Source organism: Hemiscyllium ocellatum, chromosome 15 (genome assembly GCF_020745735.1).
Source record: "Hemiscyllium ocellatum isolate sHemOce1 chromosome 15, sHemOce1.pat.X.cur, whole genome shotgun sequence".
NCBI lineage: Eukaryota > Metazoa > Chordata > Chondrichthyes > Orectolobiformes > Hemiscylliidae > Hemiscyllium > Hemiscyllium ocellatum.
The window spans coordinates 68,332,648-68,351,388 of record NC_083415.1 but is presented as its reverse complement, the minus strand read 5'-3'; the positions used below and the strand labels follow the sequence as shown (position 1 = coordinate 68,351,388).

The 18,741-nt window shown below is 44.4% G+C and overlaps 1 protein-coding gene across 4 annotated transcripts in view; it reads left to right on the top strand.

Moving 5' to 3' along the window:
* The window catches only part of osgn1 (oxidative stress induced growth inhibitor 1), a 62,772-nt gene that overhangs the window by 27,016 nt on the left and 17,015 nt on the right, over window positions 1-18,741 (top strand). For 3 of the 4 annotated variants that reach the window (XM_060836594.1, XM_060836595.1, XM_060836596.1), the window contains exons 2-3: window positions 14,247-14,388; window positions 16,452-16,588. In XM_060836594.1, the coding sequence (XP_060692577.1) occupies window positions 14,319-14,388; window positions 16,452-16,588 (207 nt within the window). In that variant the 5' untranslated portion in view covers window positions 14,247-14,318. Of the gene's footprint in view, window positions 1-7,637; window positions 7,658-14,246; window positions 14,389-16,451; window positions 16,589-18,741 lie in introns of those variants that run through there. The other variant, XM_060836598.1, reaches the window with a different exon arrangement.

The window sequence follows — 18,741 nt, the reverse complement described above, 5'->3', positions numbered from 1 at the left end:
TGTTCCGTAGGGATTGGTTCTGGGACCTCTACTGTTTGTGATTTTTATAAATGACCTGGATGAGGAAGTGGGAGGGTGTGTTAGTAAGTTTGCCAATGACATGAAGGTTGGTGGAGTTGTGGATAATGTTGAGGACTGTTGTAGGTTGCAACAGGACATTGACAGGATGCACAGCTGGGCTGAGAAGTGGCAGATGAGTTCAACCTGGAAAAGTGTGAAGTGATTCACTTTGGGAGCTCAAATTTGAATGCAGATTACAGGGTTAGTCAGGATTCTTGGCAGTGTGGAAGAACAGAAGGATTTTGGAATCTATGTCCATAGACCCCCAAAGTTGCCACTCACGTTGATAGGGTTGTTAAGAAGGTGTATGATATGTTGGCTATCATTAGCAGGGGGATTGAATTTAAGAACCACGAGGTTATGCTGCAGCTCTATAGAGTCCTGATTACACCTCACTTGAAACATTGTGCTCAGTTTTGGTCCCCTCATTACAGGAAGGATGTGGAAGCTCTAGAGATGGTGCAGAGGAGATTTACCAGGATGCTGCCTGGACTGGAGGGCATGATTTATGAAGAATGTTTGAAGGAGCTAGGACGTTTCTCATCGAAGCAAAGGAGAATGAGCGGTGACTTGATAGAGGTGTACAAGGTGATGAGAGGCATAGATAGAGTCGACAGACAGAGACTTTTTTTCCCAGGGTGGAAATGGTTATCATGAGGGGACATAATTTTAAAGTGATTGGAAGAAGATTTAGGGGAGATGTCAGAGATAGGTTCTTTACACAGTGGTGGGTGCGTGGAATGCACTGGCAGCAGTGGTAATAGAGTCAGATACATTAGGGACATTTAAGCGACTCTTGGATAGGTATATGGATGATAGTAAAATGTAAGGTATGGAGGTTAGTTTGATCTTAGAGTCGGATAAACGACCAGCACGATATCGAGGGCCAAAGGGCCTGTACTGTGCTAAATTGTTCTTTGTTCTATGTCCACGGCTTGTTGTCATTTATATAAATGATTTTGGGTGCGAATGTAGGAGGTATGGCTAGTAGGTTTGCAGATAATACCAATATTGATGGTGTAGTGGGCAGCCAAGAAAGTTACCTCCAAGTACAGTCTGTTCTGATATAACACGATAGCTGTGTTCTCGTGCAATCTCATGTTATAAGAAATTCCTGCAATAGCCACACCACTTGAACAAATGGGGCCAGAATCATGTTATAGCCAAGTTGGTGTTCTACAAACAACTGTCTAAATTCTTCAATCGCATTAAAGCCGATCGTGCTGAAGAAACACACGTTATAGCAGGGCCAACTGCACAATGGGACCTTGATCAGACAGGCTGAGGAGTGGCAGATGGAGTTTAATTTAGATAAATGTAAAGTGCTACATTTTGGAAAGGCAAATCAGGACAGGGCGTATACACTTAATCGTAAGGTCCTGGACTGTAATGCCGAACAAAACACCTTTACGTGCAGGTTCATAGCTCCTTGAAAGTGGACTCTCAGGTTGACAGGATCAGGAAGAAGGCATTTGGAGTGCTTGCCTTTATTGGTCAGTGCATTGGGTATATGAGTTGGGAGGTCATGCAGCTCCACCTTTGGGATACTGCATTCAATTCTGATCTCCCAACTATAGGAAAGATGTTATGAAACTTGAAAAAGTTCAGAAAAGATTTACAAGGATATTGCCAGAGTTGGAGGGTTTGAGCTATAGGGAGAGGCTGCAAAGGCTGGGGCTGTTTTCCCTGGAGCGTTGGTGGCTGAAGGGTGACCTTTACAGAAGGTTTATAAAATCATGAGGGACATGGATAGGATGAACAGCCAAGGTCTCTTCCCCAGGGTAGAGGAGTCCAAAACTGGAGGGCATAGGTTTGAGTTGAGAGGGGAAAGACTTCAAATGGACCTAAGGAGCAGCTTTTTCATGCAGCAGTTATGCATCTATGGAATGAGCTGTCAGAGAATGAGGTGGAGGCTGGTATAATTGCAGCATTTAAGAGGCATCTGGATGGGATAGTAGGAAAGGTTTAGAGGGATATGGGCCAACTTAGGATATCTGGTCAGCATGGATGAGTTGGACTGAAGGGTCTGTTTCCAAACTGTATATCTCTATATCCACTGGCTCTCCTTTGTCTAATTTGCTTGTTACCTCCTCAAAGAATTCTAAAAGATTTACCAGGCAGGACTGGCTCTTGGCTTCAGCAGCCCTATTTTATCATGCACTTGCAATACTCTGCAATTTTATCCTTAATAATGGACTCTTAAATTCTTAGCAATGACTGAGGTCAGGCTAACTGGCCTACAGTTTCCTGTCTTCTGCCTCCCTCCCTCCTTAAACATTGGCCACTAGTCCTCTCAGACCCTCCTAACTCCAGTAATTCCTGAAAGATCACAATGCCTCTACAATCTCCAGTATCTCCTTCAGATCTCTGGGGTGTAGTCCATCTGATGCATGTGATTTATCCACCTTCAGACCTTATAGTTTCTCCAGCACTTTGTCCTTTGTGATGGCCACTACACTGACCTCTGTCCTGAATCTCTGGAAGTCCTGGTATGCTGCTGGTATCTACCACTGAGAAAATGGATGCCAAGTACCTCTTCAGTTCCTCTGCTATTTTTGTTCCCCATTACTACTTCTGCAGTCTCATTTTTGAGTAGTCCATTGTCCACTCTTGTCTCTCTTAGCTTTTTAGATATCTTTTTTTAAAAAAAACGATTGCAATCATCTTTTATATTACTAACTAGCTTACTCTCATATTTCATCTTCTCCCCCTTAACGCTTTTTTAGTTGTGCTCTGCTTGTTTTTAAAGGTTTCCCAATCCTCTAGCTTCCCACTAATCTTCACCTTATGTGTGTTTTTTCTTTTGCTTTTATGCTGTCCCTGTCCCTTGTCAGCCATAGTTGCCTCATCCTTCCCTTAGTATGCTTTTTAAAAAATCATTTTGTGGGATGTGGGTGTTGCTGGCTGGCCAGCATTTATTACCCATCACTTGTTGCCCTTGAGAAGGGGGTGGTGAGCTGCCACTTTGATTCGCTGTAGTCCATCTGCTGTAGGTTGCCCCACAATGCCACTATGGAGGGAATTCTAGGATTTTTGACCCAGTGAAAGTGAAGGAGCAGCAATGCATTCCCAAGTCAGGAACTTGAAGATGTTGATGTTCCCATGTGTCTGCTGCCCTTGTCCTTCTGGATGGGAATGGTCGTGGGTTTGGAAGGTGCTGTCTGAGGATCTGAAATGGGCAATAATACTGACCTAGCCAGTGACGTCCTCATCCTGTGAATGAATAAAAGAAAACCCTGTGCCAATTTGCTTGTGGCTTAGCTAGTAATTCTTTTTTTGGTTCTGCTATTTAATTTAGCCCCAGCTGCTCATATTCTCTCAGCAGAACCTCTTTCCTCTTTCTACCAATATAGTTGGTACTTACGTGGACTATATAGCGATTTTTAATGGGGTCATCCAGGTGGTCCTCATAGAATGAGTTCCTTGATTGGACCAGATTAACTGCCCCAGTCAGGGAGCCCTGTCTGACATAGAAAAAAAAAACAGGAGTGTCAGGCATTCTGTTCAGAGAGCTGGCTCAGAGTTGAATTAGTGTCAAGGACTGTCCACATGTAAATAAAGAATGACCTGGTGACGGGGCACCACCTTCTGGAGTTATTTGAACCACAACTGGATCTTTCCCCTCCCACTCCATGTTCCCCTGCAACCCACATGAGATATCCTGAACCCAGGCAGCAGGCAGCTAACACAGCATTTGGGACTCTCGATTCTGGCCACAGGACAGTGCCTATTCCCCTGACTATACTCTCCCTGACTACAACTATATATTTCTCTTTCCTCCCACCTCTTGAATGACTCCCTGTATGATGTTGCTACAGTCAGTTTGTTCATCCTCCCGACAGTCCCTACTCTCACCCACACGGGGCAAGAATCTCAAACCTCAAGCTCAGACAAGCTCAAGAGCTGAGGCTCCTTCAGCATTACCTCCCGGATCCCTCTACCTGCTTGGCTGGTAGTCGCAGCCTCCTGTCCCTCATCACTGACTGGATTTGAGGTAGTTCATCTGAGGGATGTGACTGCCTCCTGAAACACAGCGTCCAAGTAACTCTCCCCTCCCTTGATGTGAGAGTCAGAGTTCCTTAAGCAACCAGCACTTGCTACAGATGTGGTCACTCTGAACCACAATGCGATCCACCAGCTCCCACACCATGCCTGGCCCAACATCTCTGATTAAATTAATTAATTCTTAATTTGCTTTTAAAAGTTTCATGCAGTCCTTTTAGTTTGTTGCCTGCAATTATTTATCCTTTTTACCTTCAATTTGAAAGTAACCTATAATAATCAAGATTTGGAGATGCCAGTGTTGGACTGGAATGGACAAAGTTAAAAATCACACAACACCAGGTTATAGTCCAACAGGTTTAATTGGAAGCACTAGCTTTCGGAGCGCCACTCCTTCATCAGGTGATTGTGGAGGGCTCAATCGTAACAGAATTTATAGCAAAAATTTACAGTGTGATGTAACTGAAATTATACATCGAAAAATTGATTGTCTGTTAAGCCTTTCATCTGTTAGAATACAGTGATAGTTTCACTCCTTTCATGTGTAAATCACAAAACCCTTCTTTTTAAAAGTTGTATTCTCGGGTTAACTGTTAACAATGGTGATAGCTAGACAATATGTTGAAGGTGTTAGCCCCTTGCGTTCTCTGTCTATGACCTGATGTTTAGATTGTTATCTCACTTTTTAGATTAGAATCAATCTAAACATCAGGTCATAGACAGAGAACGCAAGGGGCTAACACCTTCAACATATTGTCTAGCTATCACCATTATTAACAGCTAACCCGAGAATACAACTTGTTTTTAAAAAGTTATAGTCCAACAGGTTCAATTGGAAACACTAGCTTTCGGCGCAACGCTCCTTCATCGGGTGATTGAAGGAGCATCGCTTTGAAAGCTAGTGCTTCCAATTAAACCTGTTGGACTATAGCCTGGTGTTGTGTGAATTTTAACTTTGTACACCCCAGTCTAACACCGGTATCTCAATCTTTTTTTATTAAAAAAAAGGGTTTTGTGATTTACACATGAAAGAAGTGAAACTAACAGATGAAAGGCTTAACAGACAATCAGTTTTTCAATGTATAATTTCAGTTACATTACACTGCAAATTTTTGCTATAAATTCTGTTACGATCGAGCCCTCCACTATCACCTGATGAAGGAGCGTCGCTCCAAAAGCTAGTGTGCTTCCAATTAAACCTGTTGGACTATAACCTGGTGTTGTGATTTTTAACTTATTATAATCAAATTAGCAGCTATTGCCAACCAATGAGTTTCTGGGTTACCTGTGATATCAATCTTATGCTGGCCCCTTGATCCTGGGCTGCAGCTTATCCTGTTTTAAAAAAAACCTTACAGACTAGGAGCAAAAAATTAGCACCTCTTTTCCCCCTTGGCACTGAATTTCCATTGTTACCTCCAAATTCCCTGAATTATGTACTCACTCTGGATGTGATCTTTCCCTCTTGACCTGTAAAGCTTTCTGAAATGGCAAGTAACTTCTGCGCCAGGCACATTTTGGGATTAGATTAGATTTACAGTGTGGAAACAGGCCCTTCGGCCCAACAAGTCCACACCGACCCGCCGAAGCGCAACCCACCCATACCCCTACATTTACCCCTTACCTAACACTACGGGCAATTTAGCTTGGCCAATTCACCTGACCCGCACATCTTTGGACTGTGGGAGGAAACTGGAGCACCCGGAGGAAACCCACGCAGACACGGGGAGAACGTGCAAACTCCACACAGTCAGTCGCCTGAGTCGGGAATTGAACCCGGGTCTACAGGCGCTGTGAGGCAGCAGTGCTAACCACTGTGCCACCGTGCCGCCCATAAATTTATCATTTATCATTTATAATTACTCTTACTGATTTTTAAAGAAGAACCATAGAAATCATCCTTTCCGGATGTGTCACAGCTTGGTATCGGCAACTGCTCTGTGCTAGGCCACAGGAAACTAGAGTTGTGAACACAGCCCAGTCCATCACACAAAACAGCTTTCCTTCCATTGAATCTGTCTACACTACCCACTGCCTCAGGAAATAACCAACATAATAAAAACCCCTCCTACCCCAGTTATATTTCCTTCCATCCTCTTCCATCTGACAGAAAATACAAGAGTTTGAAAACATGTACCAACAGGTTTAAGAACAGCTCCTTCTCTGCTGTTACCAGACTTCTGAATGGATCTCTTGTATACAGGGTGTATTAGAATTGATCTTTCTCTGCACCCTCTGCCACTATATTCTGTATTCTGCTCTATTATCCTGATGTACTTATGTAAGGTATGGTTTGTCTAGGGTGTAGGTTTGCTCACTGAGCTGTAGGTTTGATATCCAGATGTTTCATTACCTGGCTAGGTAACATCATCAGTGGGGACCTCCAAGTGAAGCGAAGCTGTTGTCTCCTGCTTTCTATTTATATCTTTCTCCTGGATGGGGTTCCTGGGGTTTGTGGTGAGGTCACTTATTGTTCGTTTTCTGAAGGGTTGATAGATGTATCTAGATCTGTGTGTTTGTTTATGGCGTTCAGGTTGGAGTGCCAGGCCTCTAGGAATTCTCCTACAGCCCTACCAACCATCAAACCAAAAATCTGGGTCCGCTACGTAGATGACACATTTGTCATCACAAAACGAAACAAGATAGAAGAGACATTTAACATCATCAACAACACCCTCACAGGCATAAAGTTCACCAAGGAGGAAGAAACCGATAACAAACTTGCATTCCTGGACATCACAGTCGAAAGAAAGGACAACAGAGAACTATAAACCTGTGTATACAGAAAACTGACAAACACTGACCAAATACTTAACTACACCAGCAACCATCCCAACACACACAAATGAAGCTGTATCAGAACACTTCCAACGAGCCACCACACACTGCAGCACAGACGAACTACGCAAAACAGAGGAGAACCACCTATACAACGTATTCAAGAAGAACGGATACTTAAAAAATACAGTGCGCAGATTCCTCAAGAACAAACCACGACAAGCAGACCAAACACAGCCAGAAACCCTAACCACTTTACCATACATCAAAGAAGTTTCAGAAATGACAGCCAGACTACTAAGACCCCTCAGAATTCTAGTAGCACACAAACCCACCAACACTCTCAAACAAAAACTAACAAACTTAAAAGACCCAGTACATCCCATAGACAAAACCAATGTCATCTACAAAATTCCATGCAAGGACTGCCACAAACACTACACAGGACAAACAGGAAGAAAGTTAGCCACCAGGATACACAAACACCAGCTAGTCATAAAAAGACACTGCCCTCTCTCCCTCATAGCCCTACACACGGATGAAAAAAACCACCATTTCGACTGGGACAACACCTCTATCCTGGGACAGGCTAAGCAAAGACATGCCAGAGAATTCCTAGAGGCCTGGCACTCCAACCACAATGCCATAAACAAGCACATAGATCTAGATATCATCTATCAACCCCTCAGAAAACGAACAGGAAATGACATCACCACAACCCCCAGGAACTCCATCCGGGAGAAAGATATAAATAGAAAGCAGGAGACAACAGCTTCGCTTCACTTGGAGGTCGCCACTGATGGTGTTACCTAGCCAGGTAATGAAACGTCTGGATATCAAACCTATACCCTAAACCTCAACCTGAGCTACAAACCTTCACAAACCTTGTATGGTTTGTCTGTTTAGCATGCAAAACAAACCATTGCACTGTATCTTGGGACATGTGACAATAATAAATCAAATTCTAAAAAATCAAATCCTAGGGGTCATCATCGACCAAAAAAACTGAACTGTACCAGCCATTTAAATATAGTAGCTACAAGAGCAGGTCATGGGCTCAGAATCCTGCAGAACGTAACTTGTCTCCTGCCTCCCCAAACCTATCCACCATCTACAAGACACAAATCAAGGGGGTGATAGAATACTCTCCACTTGCTTGGATAGGTGTAACTCCAATAACACTCCAGAAGCTTGATGCCATCTAGGACAAAACAGCCCAACTGACTGACACCACATCCGCTCCTCCGTCGCCAACACTCAGTAACAGCTGTGTGTACCATCTACAAGATATTCACCAAAGATCCTTCCAAACCCACAGCTATTTCCATCTAGAAGGAGAAAGAAGCAGATACATGGGACACTGCTACCTGCAAGTTCCCCTCCAAGCCATTCCCCACCCTGACTTGGAATGAAGAACAACACAGACCAGGACAGCCCTTCGGCCCTCCAAGCCTGTACTGACACATTTTGCCCTTCCATACTACAACTGTCTTTATTTACAGGATCCGTATCTCTCTATTCCCTTCCTATTTATGTATCCGTCCAGGTGTTTCTTGAATACTGCTATTGTGTCTGCTTCCAGTACCACCTCCTGGCAGCGCGTTCCAGGCAATCACCACCCTTTGTGTGAAAAACTTGCCTTGCACATCTCTTTTAAATTCCCCCCCTCCCCCCCCCCCCCCCCATCACACTTAAACCTGTGTCCCTAGTAATTGACCCCTTAACCCTGGAAAAAAGCCTTGTATTTTCCACTCTATCCAGGCCATTCACAGACTTATAAACTTGTATCAGGAAATATATTGTCACCAGATCAAAATGTAGGAACTCCCTCCCTAACAACATTGTAGTCTTATGGAAATAGCTGTGGGTTTGGAAGGATCTTTGGTGAATATCTTGTAGATGGTACACACAGCTGTTACTGAGTGTTGGCGACGGAGGAGCGGATGTGGTGTCAGTCAGTTGGGCTGTTTTGTCCTAGATGGCATCAAGCTTCTGGAGTGTTATTGGAGTTACACCTATCCAAGCAAGTGGAGAGTATTCTATCACCCCCTTGATTTGTGTCTTGTAGATGGTGGATAGGTTTGGGGAGGCAGGAGACAAGTTACGTTCTGCAGGATTCTGAGCCCATGACCTGCTCTTGTAGCTACTATATTTAAATGGCTGGTACAGTTCAGTTTTTTTGGTCGATGATGACCCCTAGGATTTGATTTTTTAGAATCTTATACCAACTGACTGCAGTAGTTCAAGAAAGCAGCTCCTCACCACTGTCTGAAGAGCAACAAGGGACAGCCAATAACTGCTGGCTCAGATAGTGAGGCCCACATCCCATAAATAAATTAGAAAAGCCCTTTCAGAATTAGCAACGATTTAATGAGATCCCTTCACATTCTTCTAAATTCAGTGAATACAAGGGCAGTCCACTTCATGTCTCCTCATGGGACAGTCTGCCATCCCAGGACTCAGTCTGATGAACCTTCACTGTACTTCCTGTATGACAAGTATATTTATTAGGTTAGGAGACCAAAACTGTGCACAATATTCAAGGTGTGTCTCATCAAAGTCCTGTACAGCTGCAGCATGACTTCCTTACTCCTAAACCCATCAAGGCCAACATGCCATTTGTCTTTCTAACTACTTTATGTTTGTTCTCTGTTTTGCTTTCAGTGACTGGTGTACAAGGACTTCCAGTCCCGTTGCACATCAAACTTCCCTAATCAATCATCATTTTATAAAGCCTGCCTTTCTGGAAGTTGTCAGCAAACTTGGAAATGTTACACTTGATTCTCTCGTCAGTATTATTGATATATTGTGGATAGCTGGGGCCACATTGATCTCTGTAGTACTGTGCTTTTCACTGTTTTCCACTCCAAAAATGACCACCTTATTTCTATTTTCTTCGAAATGCCAGTAAATTGCCACCTAATCCTCGGGTACTTTGTCTGTAGAATCGTACAGTGTGGAAGCAGGTAATTTGGTCCATCAAGCCCACACCAACTCTCCAAAGAGCATCCCACCCACATCCAACATTCTATCCTATCCCTGTAACCCTGCATTTCCCATGGCTAATCCATCTAACCTATATATCCCTGGTCAGCTCCACGGCCCCCAACAACCCACCCTCCCATCCTGGCACCTTCCCCTGCCACCGCAGGAATTGTAAAACCTGCGCCCACACCTCCTCCCTCACCTCCATCCAAGGCCCCAAAGGAGCCTTCCACATCCATCAAAGTTTCACCTGCACATCCATCAATGTCATTTATTGTATCCGTTGCTCCCGATGTGGTCTCCTCTACTTTGGGGAGACTAGACGCCTCTTCACTTACCGCTCAGGGAACATCTCCGGGACACCCAAACCAATCAATCCCACCACCCTGTGACCCAACATTTTAACTCCCCCTCCTGCTCAGCTGAGGGCATGGAGGTCCTGGGCCTCCTCCACTGCCGCTCCCTCACCACCCGACGCCTGGAGAAAGAACGCCTCATCTTCCGCCTTGGAACACATCAACCCCAGGGCATCAATGTGGACTTAACCTTACTGCGAACCCCCTTACAAGGATGCCTACCTTGAAGAAGTTCTCCTCTCTCCAAAAGAATCTCAGTGAGTCTCTCTCTCACTACAACCGCCAGGTCATCTCCTCTGCAACCCCAGGGTATCAATGTGGACTTCATCAGTTTCCTCATTTCACCTTCTACCCCCCCCCCCCCCACTTACCCCAGTTCCAACCTTCTAGCTCAGCACTGTCCTCATGACCTGTCCTACCTGCCAATCTCCCTTCCCACCGATCTGCTCCACCCTCCCCTCTGACCTATCACTTCCATCCCCACCCCCATTCACCTATTGTACTCTTTGCTACCTTCTCCCCACCCCACCCCCATTTATCTTTCCACCCTGGAGGTTCCCTGCCTCTATTCCTGATGAAGGACTTTTGCCCGAAACGTCGACTTTCCTGCTCCTCAGATGCTGCCTGACCTGTTGTGTTTTTCCAGCACCACTCTGATCTAAACTCTGGTTTTCAGCATCTGCAGTCCTCACTTTTGCCTAGTTTAGCACGGCCAATCCACCGAACCTGCACATTTTGGCTTGTGGGAGTTAATCGCAGCACCCAGAGGAAACCCACACAAACAAGAAGATAATGTGCAAACTCCACACAGATAGTCAACTGAGGGTAGAATCGAACCTGGGTCCCTGGTGTTGTTAGGTAGCGGTGCTAACCACTGTGTCATGAAATGCGCCAAAAAGCTTTCTGAAAATCCAAATATGTCTCATCTACCGGTTCTCTTCCATCTATTCTGCTAGTTACATCCTCAAAAACCTCCTGGTGGTTTCTAAAATATGATTTTCCTTTCATTAATCCATGTCGGCTTTGTTTAATATTGTTGATATTTTCCAAGTATCTTTTCACTGTTTTCCACTTCAAAAATGACTCCGCATTTTCCCTGATGTTATTGCTAATTTCTCTATTATTCCTGTATTTCTCTTCCTCTCCTTTTAAATAGTGAGGTTACATTTGCCACCTTCCAATCTGCTGTGACTGTTCCAGAATCTGTAGAATTTTGGAAGATGACCACCAATTAATTCCCTGTTGCCATGACCACCCCCTTCAGTTTCCTTGGATATTGACTAACATGGCCTGGGAATTCATTCTCATTAATTTCACCAATACTTTTTTTAATAATACTAATCTCCTTCGATTCACCCTTTGAATCGACCCTGCGTTGGAATACTGATCTGTTTTTTCTGGTGTAAGCTCTGGAAACATTGAGGATTCTTGTCTTTTTTAAAATTCACTCATGAGATATGGGTGTCACTGGCTGAGCCAGCAGCCCTTGAGATGAACGGCCTTCCTGAACCGCTGCAGTCCATGTGTTGTAGGTAAATCCACAAAGCCTTAGGGAGGGAATTCCAGAAAGTATACTGGAGCACTGAGATATCCAATTAGAGAATTGGTCCATCATTACATAATTAAATCGTAAAAAGTGGAGTTGGATTGATTAGGGATCAAAAGGGGGATATACACCTGGAGACAGAGGTGGAGGTGTTAAATTAATATTTTGCATCAGTCCTTAATAAAGAGGGAGATGCTGCCCAGGCCATGGTGACGAACGAGGAAATGCTGTCACTAGAAGGGTTCAAAACTGATAAAGCAGAAGTGTTTAATAGACTTTTGGTACTTCAGGTTGACAAGGCACTGGGACCACATGAGTTGCATTCAAGGATTTTGAAAGAAGTGAGGGTAGAAATTATGGCATCATTGACCATGATCATTCAGTCTTCCCTGGAATCAGGGAGATGCCAGAAGATTGGAGAATTGCAAACAATACAGCATTGTTCAAGAAACATTGTACGGATAATCCCAGCAATTACAGAGCAGTCAGTTTAACTTCATTGGTGGGAAAGCTTCTAAATGCTATTATTCAGGATAGAATTAGTAATCACATGGAAAAAGGTGAGTTGGTTACAAAGGGTCAGCATGGATTTTGAAAGGGGGAAACCGGTTTAACTAACTTGCTGAAGCTTTTTGAAGAGATAACAGAAGGGCTCAATGAGGATAAGGCTGTTGGTATAGTATATGTGGGCTTCTAGAAGATGCCTGATACAGTGCCACACAACAGACTTGTGAGGAATGTTATGGGCCATGGTATAGTAACATGGCTAAAAAGTTGGCTGACTGTTAGAACCAGAGAGTTGTATCGGTGGATATTTTTTGGGCTGGGGTTCCCGGAGGTCGGTGTAAAAATGGTTGAGGATTAAGAAACTTCAGTGATGAGGATAGAGTGAAGAAATTGAGACAGTTCACATTGGAAAGACCAAGGCTGAGAGAAGGCAGCTAAGAGGAGATCTAATAGAGGTTTTCAAAATCATGAGCATGGTAGACAGGAAGAAATTGTTCCCATTCATAAAAGGAACAAGAGGGCTTACATTTAAAGTGATCATTGAGGTGATCATGTGAGTATTGTTGACATTTTTGTAGCATCTTCTCACACTTTTTTCATAGTTACTGAAACAGAAACTTTGACAATGAGAGCTGCTCCTGGTGTAACCCTAAATACTGTACACATTAGGAAGAGGGAAAGGCTACAAATTACAGCCAATCAATTGTTGATTCCTGACTGTGTCTACTGTCCGTGTAAGTCAAACGGTCAGCTTGCAAATTTACAGTGACTTGGAGAACTGATCTTACGGAATGGGCGACTCCTGTTGCTTATTCTTATAATTTCCTTGTGTTGTTTACGGCTGAAGCAAAATGGATTGGAGTGAATGATTTCCTGGTACAGGGTACTCTATTCTGTAGCTGTTTGTCAATTCTGCTGCATTGTTCCTGATATCAGGCAAAAGCAGAGTAAATGCAAGAGAAAATATTCCCAAGAGATCTTATTAATTGTGCAAAGATTGGTGATGCGAGTTTTCTGAGTTTTGGTTCCTTGCTCATCTACATTCTTAGCTGTTGAATCTCTCTCTGGTTAGATGATTGGGAATTTGGCTTCATGTCTCAACTTCTTCACATGCAAGAACACTCCAAGTTTCTTCATGGAAGCTGAATCAAATAATTGATTTAAAAGTTGAAAGAACAATCAAGAGCTGAATTGCAGAGGTGAGATTAAAGGAAGGGGTAGAAATGTTTACAGAGTGTGACAGTTAAATAGCTGGAGAAGCTGAGTGGGTCTGGCAGCATCTGTAGACACAGAAACAGACTTAGCATTTTAAGTCCGGGGAGGCAATTCCTAGCGGTATTCCCACTAGACTATTAATCCAGAGGTCCATGTGATTCTCTGCAGTCCCAGGTCCAAATCCCAGTAAAATCTATAGTGGCAATCATGAAGCTGTTGCTAATTGTCTAAAAAACCCATCTGGTTCACAAATATCCTTGTGGGAAAGAAATCTATCATCGATGGTGTTTAATTTTATGGAAGAGTTCATTAGGATAGACCTAAGGGAAATGTTGCCTCATGAAACAGAGACCATAATGAGGGGCCAGAGGTATAGTGTAGTCGCAAACACAAGGTGTTCAATTAATATAGTATTGAAATTTAGACCATCTCAAATTCACTGGGGAAATTCAGGAGGACCTCCTTTTGCCCCAAGATTTGTGAGAATGTGGAACGTACTCCCACAGGGAGTGGTTGTGGTAAATAGTTTAGATGTATTTAAGGGGGAGCTGGATAGGCACGTGAGGGAAAAAGCACAAAAAAACATAGACTGAGATGAAAAGGAATGGGAGGAAGTTCATGTGGAGCATAAACACCAGCAGAGACTGACTGTGCTGAATGGCCTGGGACATTCCAAGTGAACGGCATCAACAATCAGAAACATTGAAGTCAGCATTGATCTGCCATAGTGCATCATTGAGAATACTTATCCTGCCTTCCCGTTAAACAGATATTTTTTTCTTCTGTTTCTCCCTCAGTTTTATATCAAGTAATTTACGATACCTTGCCCCGGGTTTAACCTGAACAGGTCCACCTGTCACTCTGCAGCCATGATGCCCGTTCTGGAAGAGAAGGTGCTTCCCAAGGATGGGTCACTGACTGTCCCTGTCCTTATCGTAGGTATGTTCATTTTTGTTTGCTGGAGCTTTATTCTTAGCATGACAGGCTCTGTGATTCCTCACACTGGGCTCCAGATAAAACCACAGCCATCCTGAGTGAGGAGTGTCAAATAGCTAACGGTCTGTGCTGAAGGTCAGTTGGCTTTAGCCACTTGGGCTTCACCAGTGTTCCTTGTACACAGTTTGGGACCTTTTAAGCCTTATTTCTTTCGTAACTTGGCAGGAATAATTGAAGGGGGTTCCTTTGCAGAGAGAGAAATGTCCATTACCTTCCCTAACCCCCATCTTAGCCCCACCCTGTCTTATCACATGGGAAGACAGTTACCACCACACTATGGGGAGAGCCTATTGATTGCAACGTAGTGCAGATACGCAGGGATCATTCTGGGTCTTAATTTTTCACCATTTGGATGAAGGAATAGATATCTGTGAGTCTAAATTCTAGGAACATATAAAGATTAAATGAGTTAAGAGAAGAAAGACAAGGTTGGGAAATGTAGAGCCATTCACTTTTCAGTGAGGTTTTTGCTTCAAATTCATAAACTGTAGAGAAGCAGAGGTTTGGGAGTCTGGTTATGTGAATCATTTAACCCTATTTCCTCCTACTTTTGCACAATTGTCCCTGCTGTCTCTGTCTAATGGTCAACCTCTTTCTTGACATCCAGAACTGACTGAATTGCAATTTTCTCCAAGTAAATGTTAAATCATGCAATCTCTACAGTGTGGGAACAGGCCACTTGGGCCAACACGTCCACACTGACCCTCCGAAGAATAACCCACCTAGACTCATACCCCTACTACTCTACATTTACTCCTGACTAATGCACCTAGCCTGAACATTATGAGCAATTTAGAATGGTCAACTCACCTAGCCTGTACAGCTTTGGTCTGGGAGAGCAAACTAGAGCACCCGGAGGAAACCCATCCAGACATAGCTCCACACACAGTTGCCCGAGGCTGGAATCGAACCCAGGTCCTTGGTGCTGTGAGGCAGCAGAGCTAACCACTGAGCCACCTTGCCACGTGTTTGAAAACTGAAACCACTGTCTTGATAGTTGCTGCAAATTCCCTGACTATCAACTCTAACCCTCTAATCCTCAGTTATCCACCTAAGATTAAACTATGTTCATAATCTGTGTATCACATTTGACCCTGAGATGAGTTTGTAGCCATGAACCATCACGAAGACAACTTATTTCCCCGTCTGTGCGTCATGTTGCTGTTGAACATGCCTGTCGGTGCCTTTGTTCCCTCCGACTCAACTATTCAAACACACTCCTGGCTGGCCTTGCAGTTTTCATAAATTTGAGCAAATTCAGAATTTCACTGCCTGTGTTCTAACTCGCACCAGGTTGTTGTTCGTTGTTACTCCTGCATTCAGTGAGGTATATTGTCTTCCAGTTTGGCAACACTTCCAATTTAAAACTCTTATCCTTATTTTCAAATGTCAACATTGTCTCACCCCTCCCTACATCTGTAATCTCCTATAACCTTCCAAGATCTCTGCATCCCTCTAATTCTGGCCTTTTGAGTATCTCTGCTTTCTATTGCTCCACTATTGGTAACAGTGCCTGGGCCTGGAATTCTGTCTGTGCATTCCTTCACCTCTCTGTCTCTTACCCTCTTTATGAAATTCCTTAAAACATATCTCTTTGACCAAGCATTAGACATCTCTCCTGATAGTTTCTCATGTGGCTAGGTGTCATTTTTGTTTGATTATGCTCTTGAGAAGCAACTTTGGACATTTTATTTCACAAAGCTTGCGATGTAAATGCAAGTTGTTATTGTATATGGATGCTGAAGGAATGTTGGCAATTCTTCACACATAAGTATTGAATCTTTTTCCACCTCTAAAGATGGTGTATGTTGAGCTGCAATTGAGCTTTGAGATTGCTAATGTTTTGTTGGGAAGGTGTATCATGGAATATGGAGAAAGACAGGTAACTGGATTGAAGAAGAGGTCAGCCATGATCTAATTAAATGGGAAAGCAGGCTCAAGGACTGAATGACTTCCTGTGAATGTACAGCCTCAAACTATGCAAATAAATGTTATTTATTTTTCAGGGAATGGTCCCTCTGGGATTTGCTTGTCCTACCTACTGTCTGGGTACAGGCCCTACCTGTCTCCTGCAGCGAGTCACCCAAACCCAATTCTACAGCATAAACTGGAAGAGAACCAACACCTATCAATTGTTGACCAGGTAATGTGTACACACCCACTGTCAAAATGCTGAGATAGATACTTAATCCAAATTCTTTCTCAACCAATTTCTTGATGTGAGATCCCTAGCTAAACCAGTAAGTTATTGATGTGAGATCCCTAACTAAACCAGTAGGTTATTGATGTGGGATCCCTAGCTAAACCAGTAGGTTATTGATGTGAGATCCCTAGCTAAGCCAGTAGGTTATTGATGTGGGATCCCTAGCTAAACCAGTAGGTTATTGATGTGAGATCCCTAGCTAAGCCAGTAGGTTATTGATGTGAGATCCCTAGCTAAGCCAGTAGGTTATTGATGTGGGATCCCTAGCTAAACCAGTAGGTTATTGATGTGAGATCCCTAGCTAAACCAGTAGGTTATTGATGTGGAATCCCTAACTAAACCAGTAGGTTATTGATGTGAGATTCCTAGCTAAACCAGTTTCTTGATGTGGGATCCCTAGCTAAGCCAGTAGGTTATTGATGTGAGATCCCTAGCTAAACCAGTAGGTTATTGATGTGGGATCCCTAGCTAAACCAGTAGTTTATTGATGTGGGATCCCTAGCTAAACCAGTAGGTTATTGATGTGGGATCCCTAGCTAAACTAGTAGGTTATTGATGTGAGATCCCTAGCTAAACCAGTAGGTTATTGATGTGGAATCCCTAACTAAACCAGTAGGTTATTGATGTGAGATCCCTAGCTAAACCAGTAGTTTATTGATGTGGGATCCCTAGCTAAGCCAGTAGGTTATTGATGTGGGATCCCTAGCTAAACCAGTAGGTTATTGATGTGGGATCCCTAACTAAACCAGTAGGTTATTGATGTGAGATCCCTAGCTAAACCAGTAGGTTATTGATGTGGGATCCCTAGCTAAACCAGTAGGTTATTGATGTGAGATCACAGCTGAAAATGTGTTGCTAGTCAAAGCACAGCAGGCCAGGCAGCATCTCAGGAATAGAGAATTCGACGTTTCGAGCATAAGCCCTTCATCAGGAATGAGAGAGAGTAGCCAAGCAGGCTAAGATAAAAGGTAGGGAGGAGGGACTTGGGGGAGGGGCGATGGAGGTGGGATAGGTGGAAGGAGGTCAAGGTGAGGGTGATAGGCCGGAGTGGGGTGGGGGCGGAGAGGTCAGGAAGAAGATTGCAGGTTAGGAGGGCGGTGCTGAGTTGAGGGAACCGACTGAGACAAGGTGGGGGGAGGGGAAATGAGGAAACTGGAGAAATCTGAATTCATACCTTGTGGTTGGAGGGTTCCCAGGCAGAAGATGAGGCGCTCTTCCTCCAACCGTCGTGTTGTTATGTTCTGCCGGTGGAGGAGTCCAAGGACCTGCATGTCCTCGGTGGAGTGGGAGGGAGAGTTAAAGTGTTGAGCCACGGGGTGGTTGGGTTGGTTGGTCCGGGCGTCCCTGAGGTGTTCTCTGAAGCGTTCCGCAAGTAAGCGGCCTGTCTCACCAATATAGAGGAGGCCACATCGGGTGCAGCGGATGCAATAGATGATGTGTGTGGAGGTACAGGTGAATTTGTGGCGGATATGGAAGGATCCCTTGGGGCCTTGGAGGGAAGTGAGTGTGGAGGTGTGGGCGCAAGTTTTACATTTACTGCGGTTGCAGGGGAAGGTGCCAGGGGTGGAGGTTGGTTTGGTGGGGGGTGTGGATCTGACGAGGGAATCACGAAGGGAGTGGTCCTTGCGGAACGCTGATAGGGGAGGGGAGGGAAATATATCCCTGGTGGTGGGGTCCGTTTGGAGGTGGCGGAAATGACGGCGGATGATACGTTGTATGCGGAGGTTGGTGGGGTGGTAGGTGAGAACCAGTGGGGTTCTGTCTTGGTGGCGGTTGGAGGAGCGGGGCTCAAGGGCGGAGGAGCAGGAAGTGGAGGAGATGCGGTGGAGGGCATCGTCGATCACGTCTGGGGGGAATCTGCGGTCCTTGAAGAAGGAGGCCATCTGGGCTGTGCGGTGTTGGAACTGGTCCTCCTGGGAGCAGATGCGGCGGAGACGAAGGAATTGGGAATATGGGATGGCGTTTTTGTAGGGGGCAGGGTGGGAGGAGGTGTAGTCCAGGTAGCTGTGGGAGTCAGTCGGTTTATAATAGATGTCTGTGTTGAGTCGGTCGCCCGAGATAGAGATGGAAAGGTCTAGGAAGGGGAGGGAGGA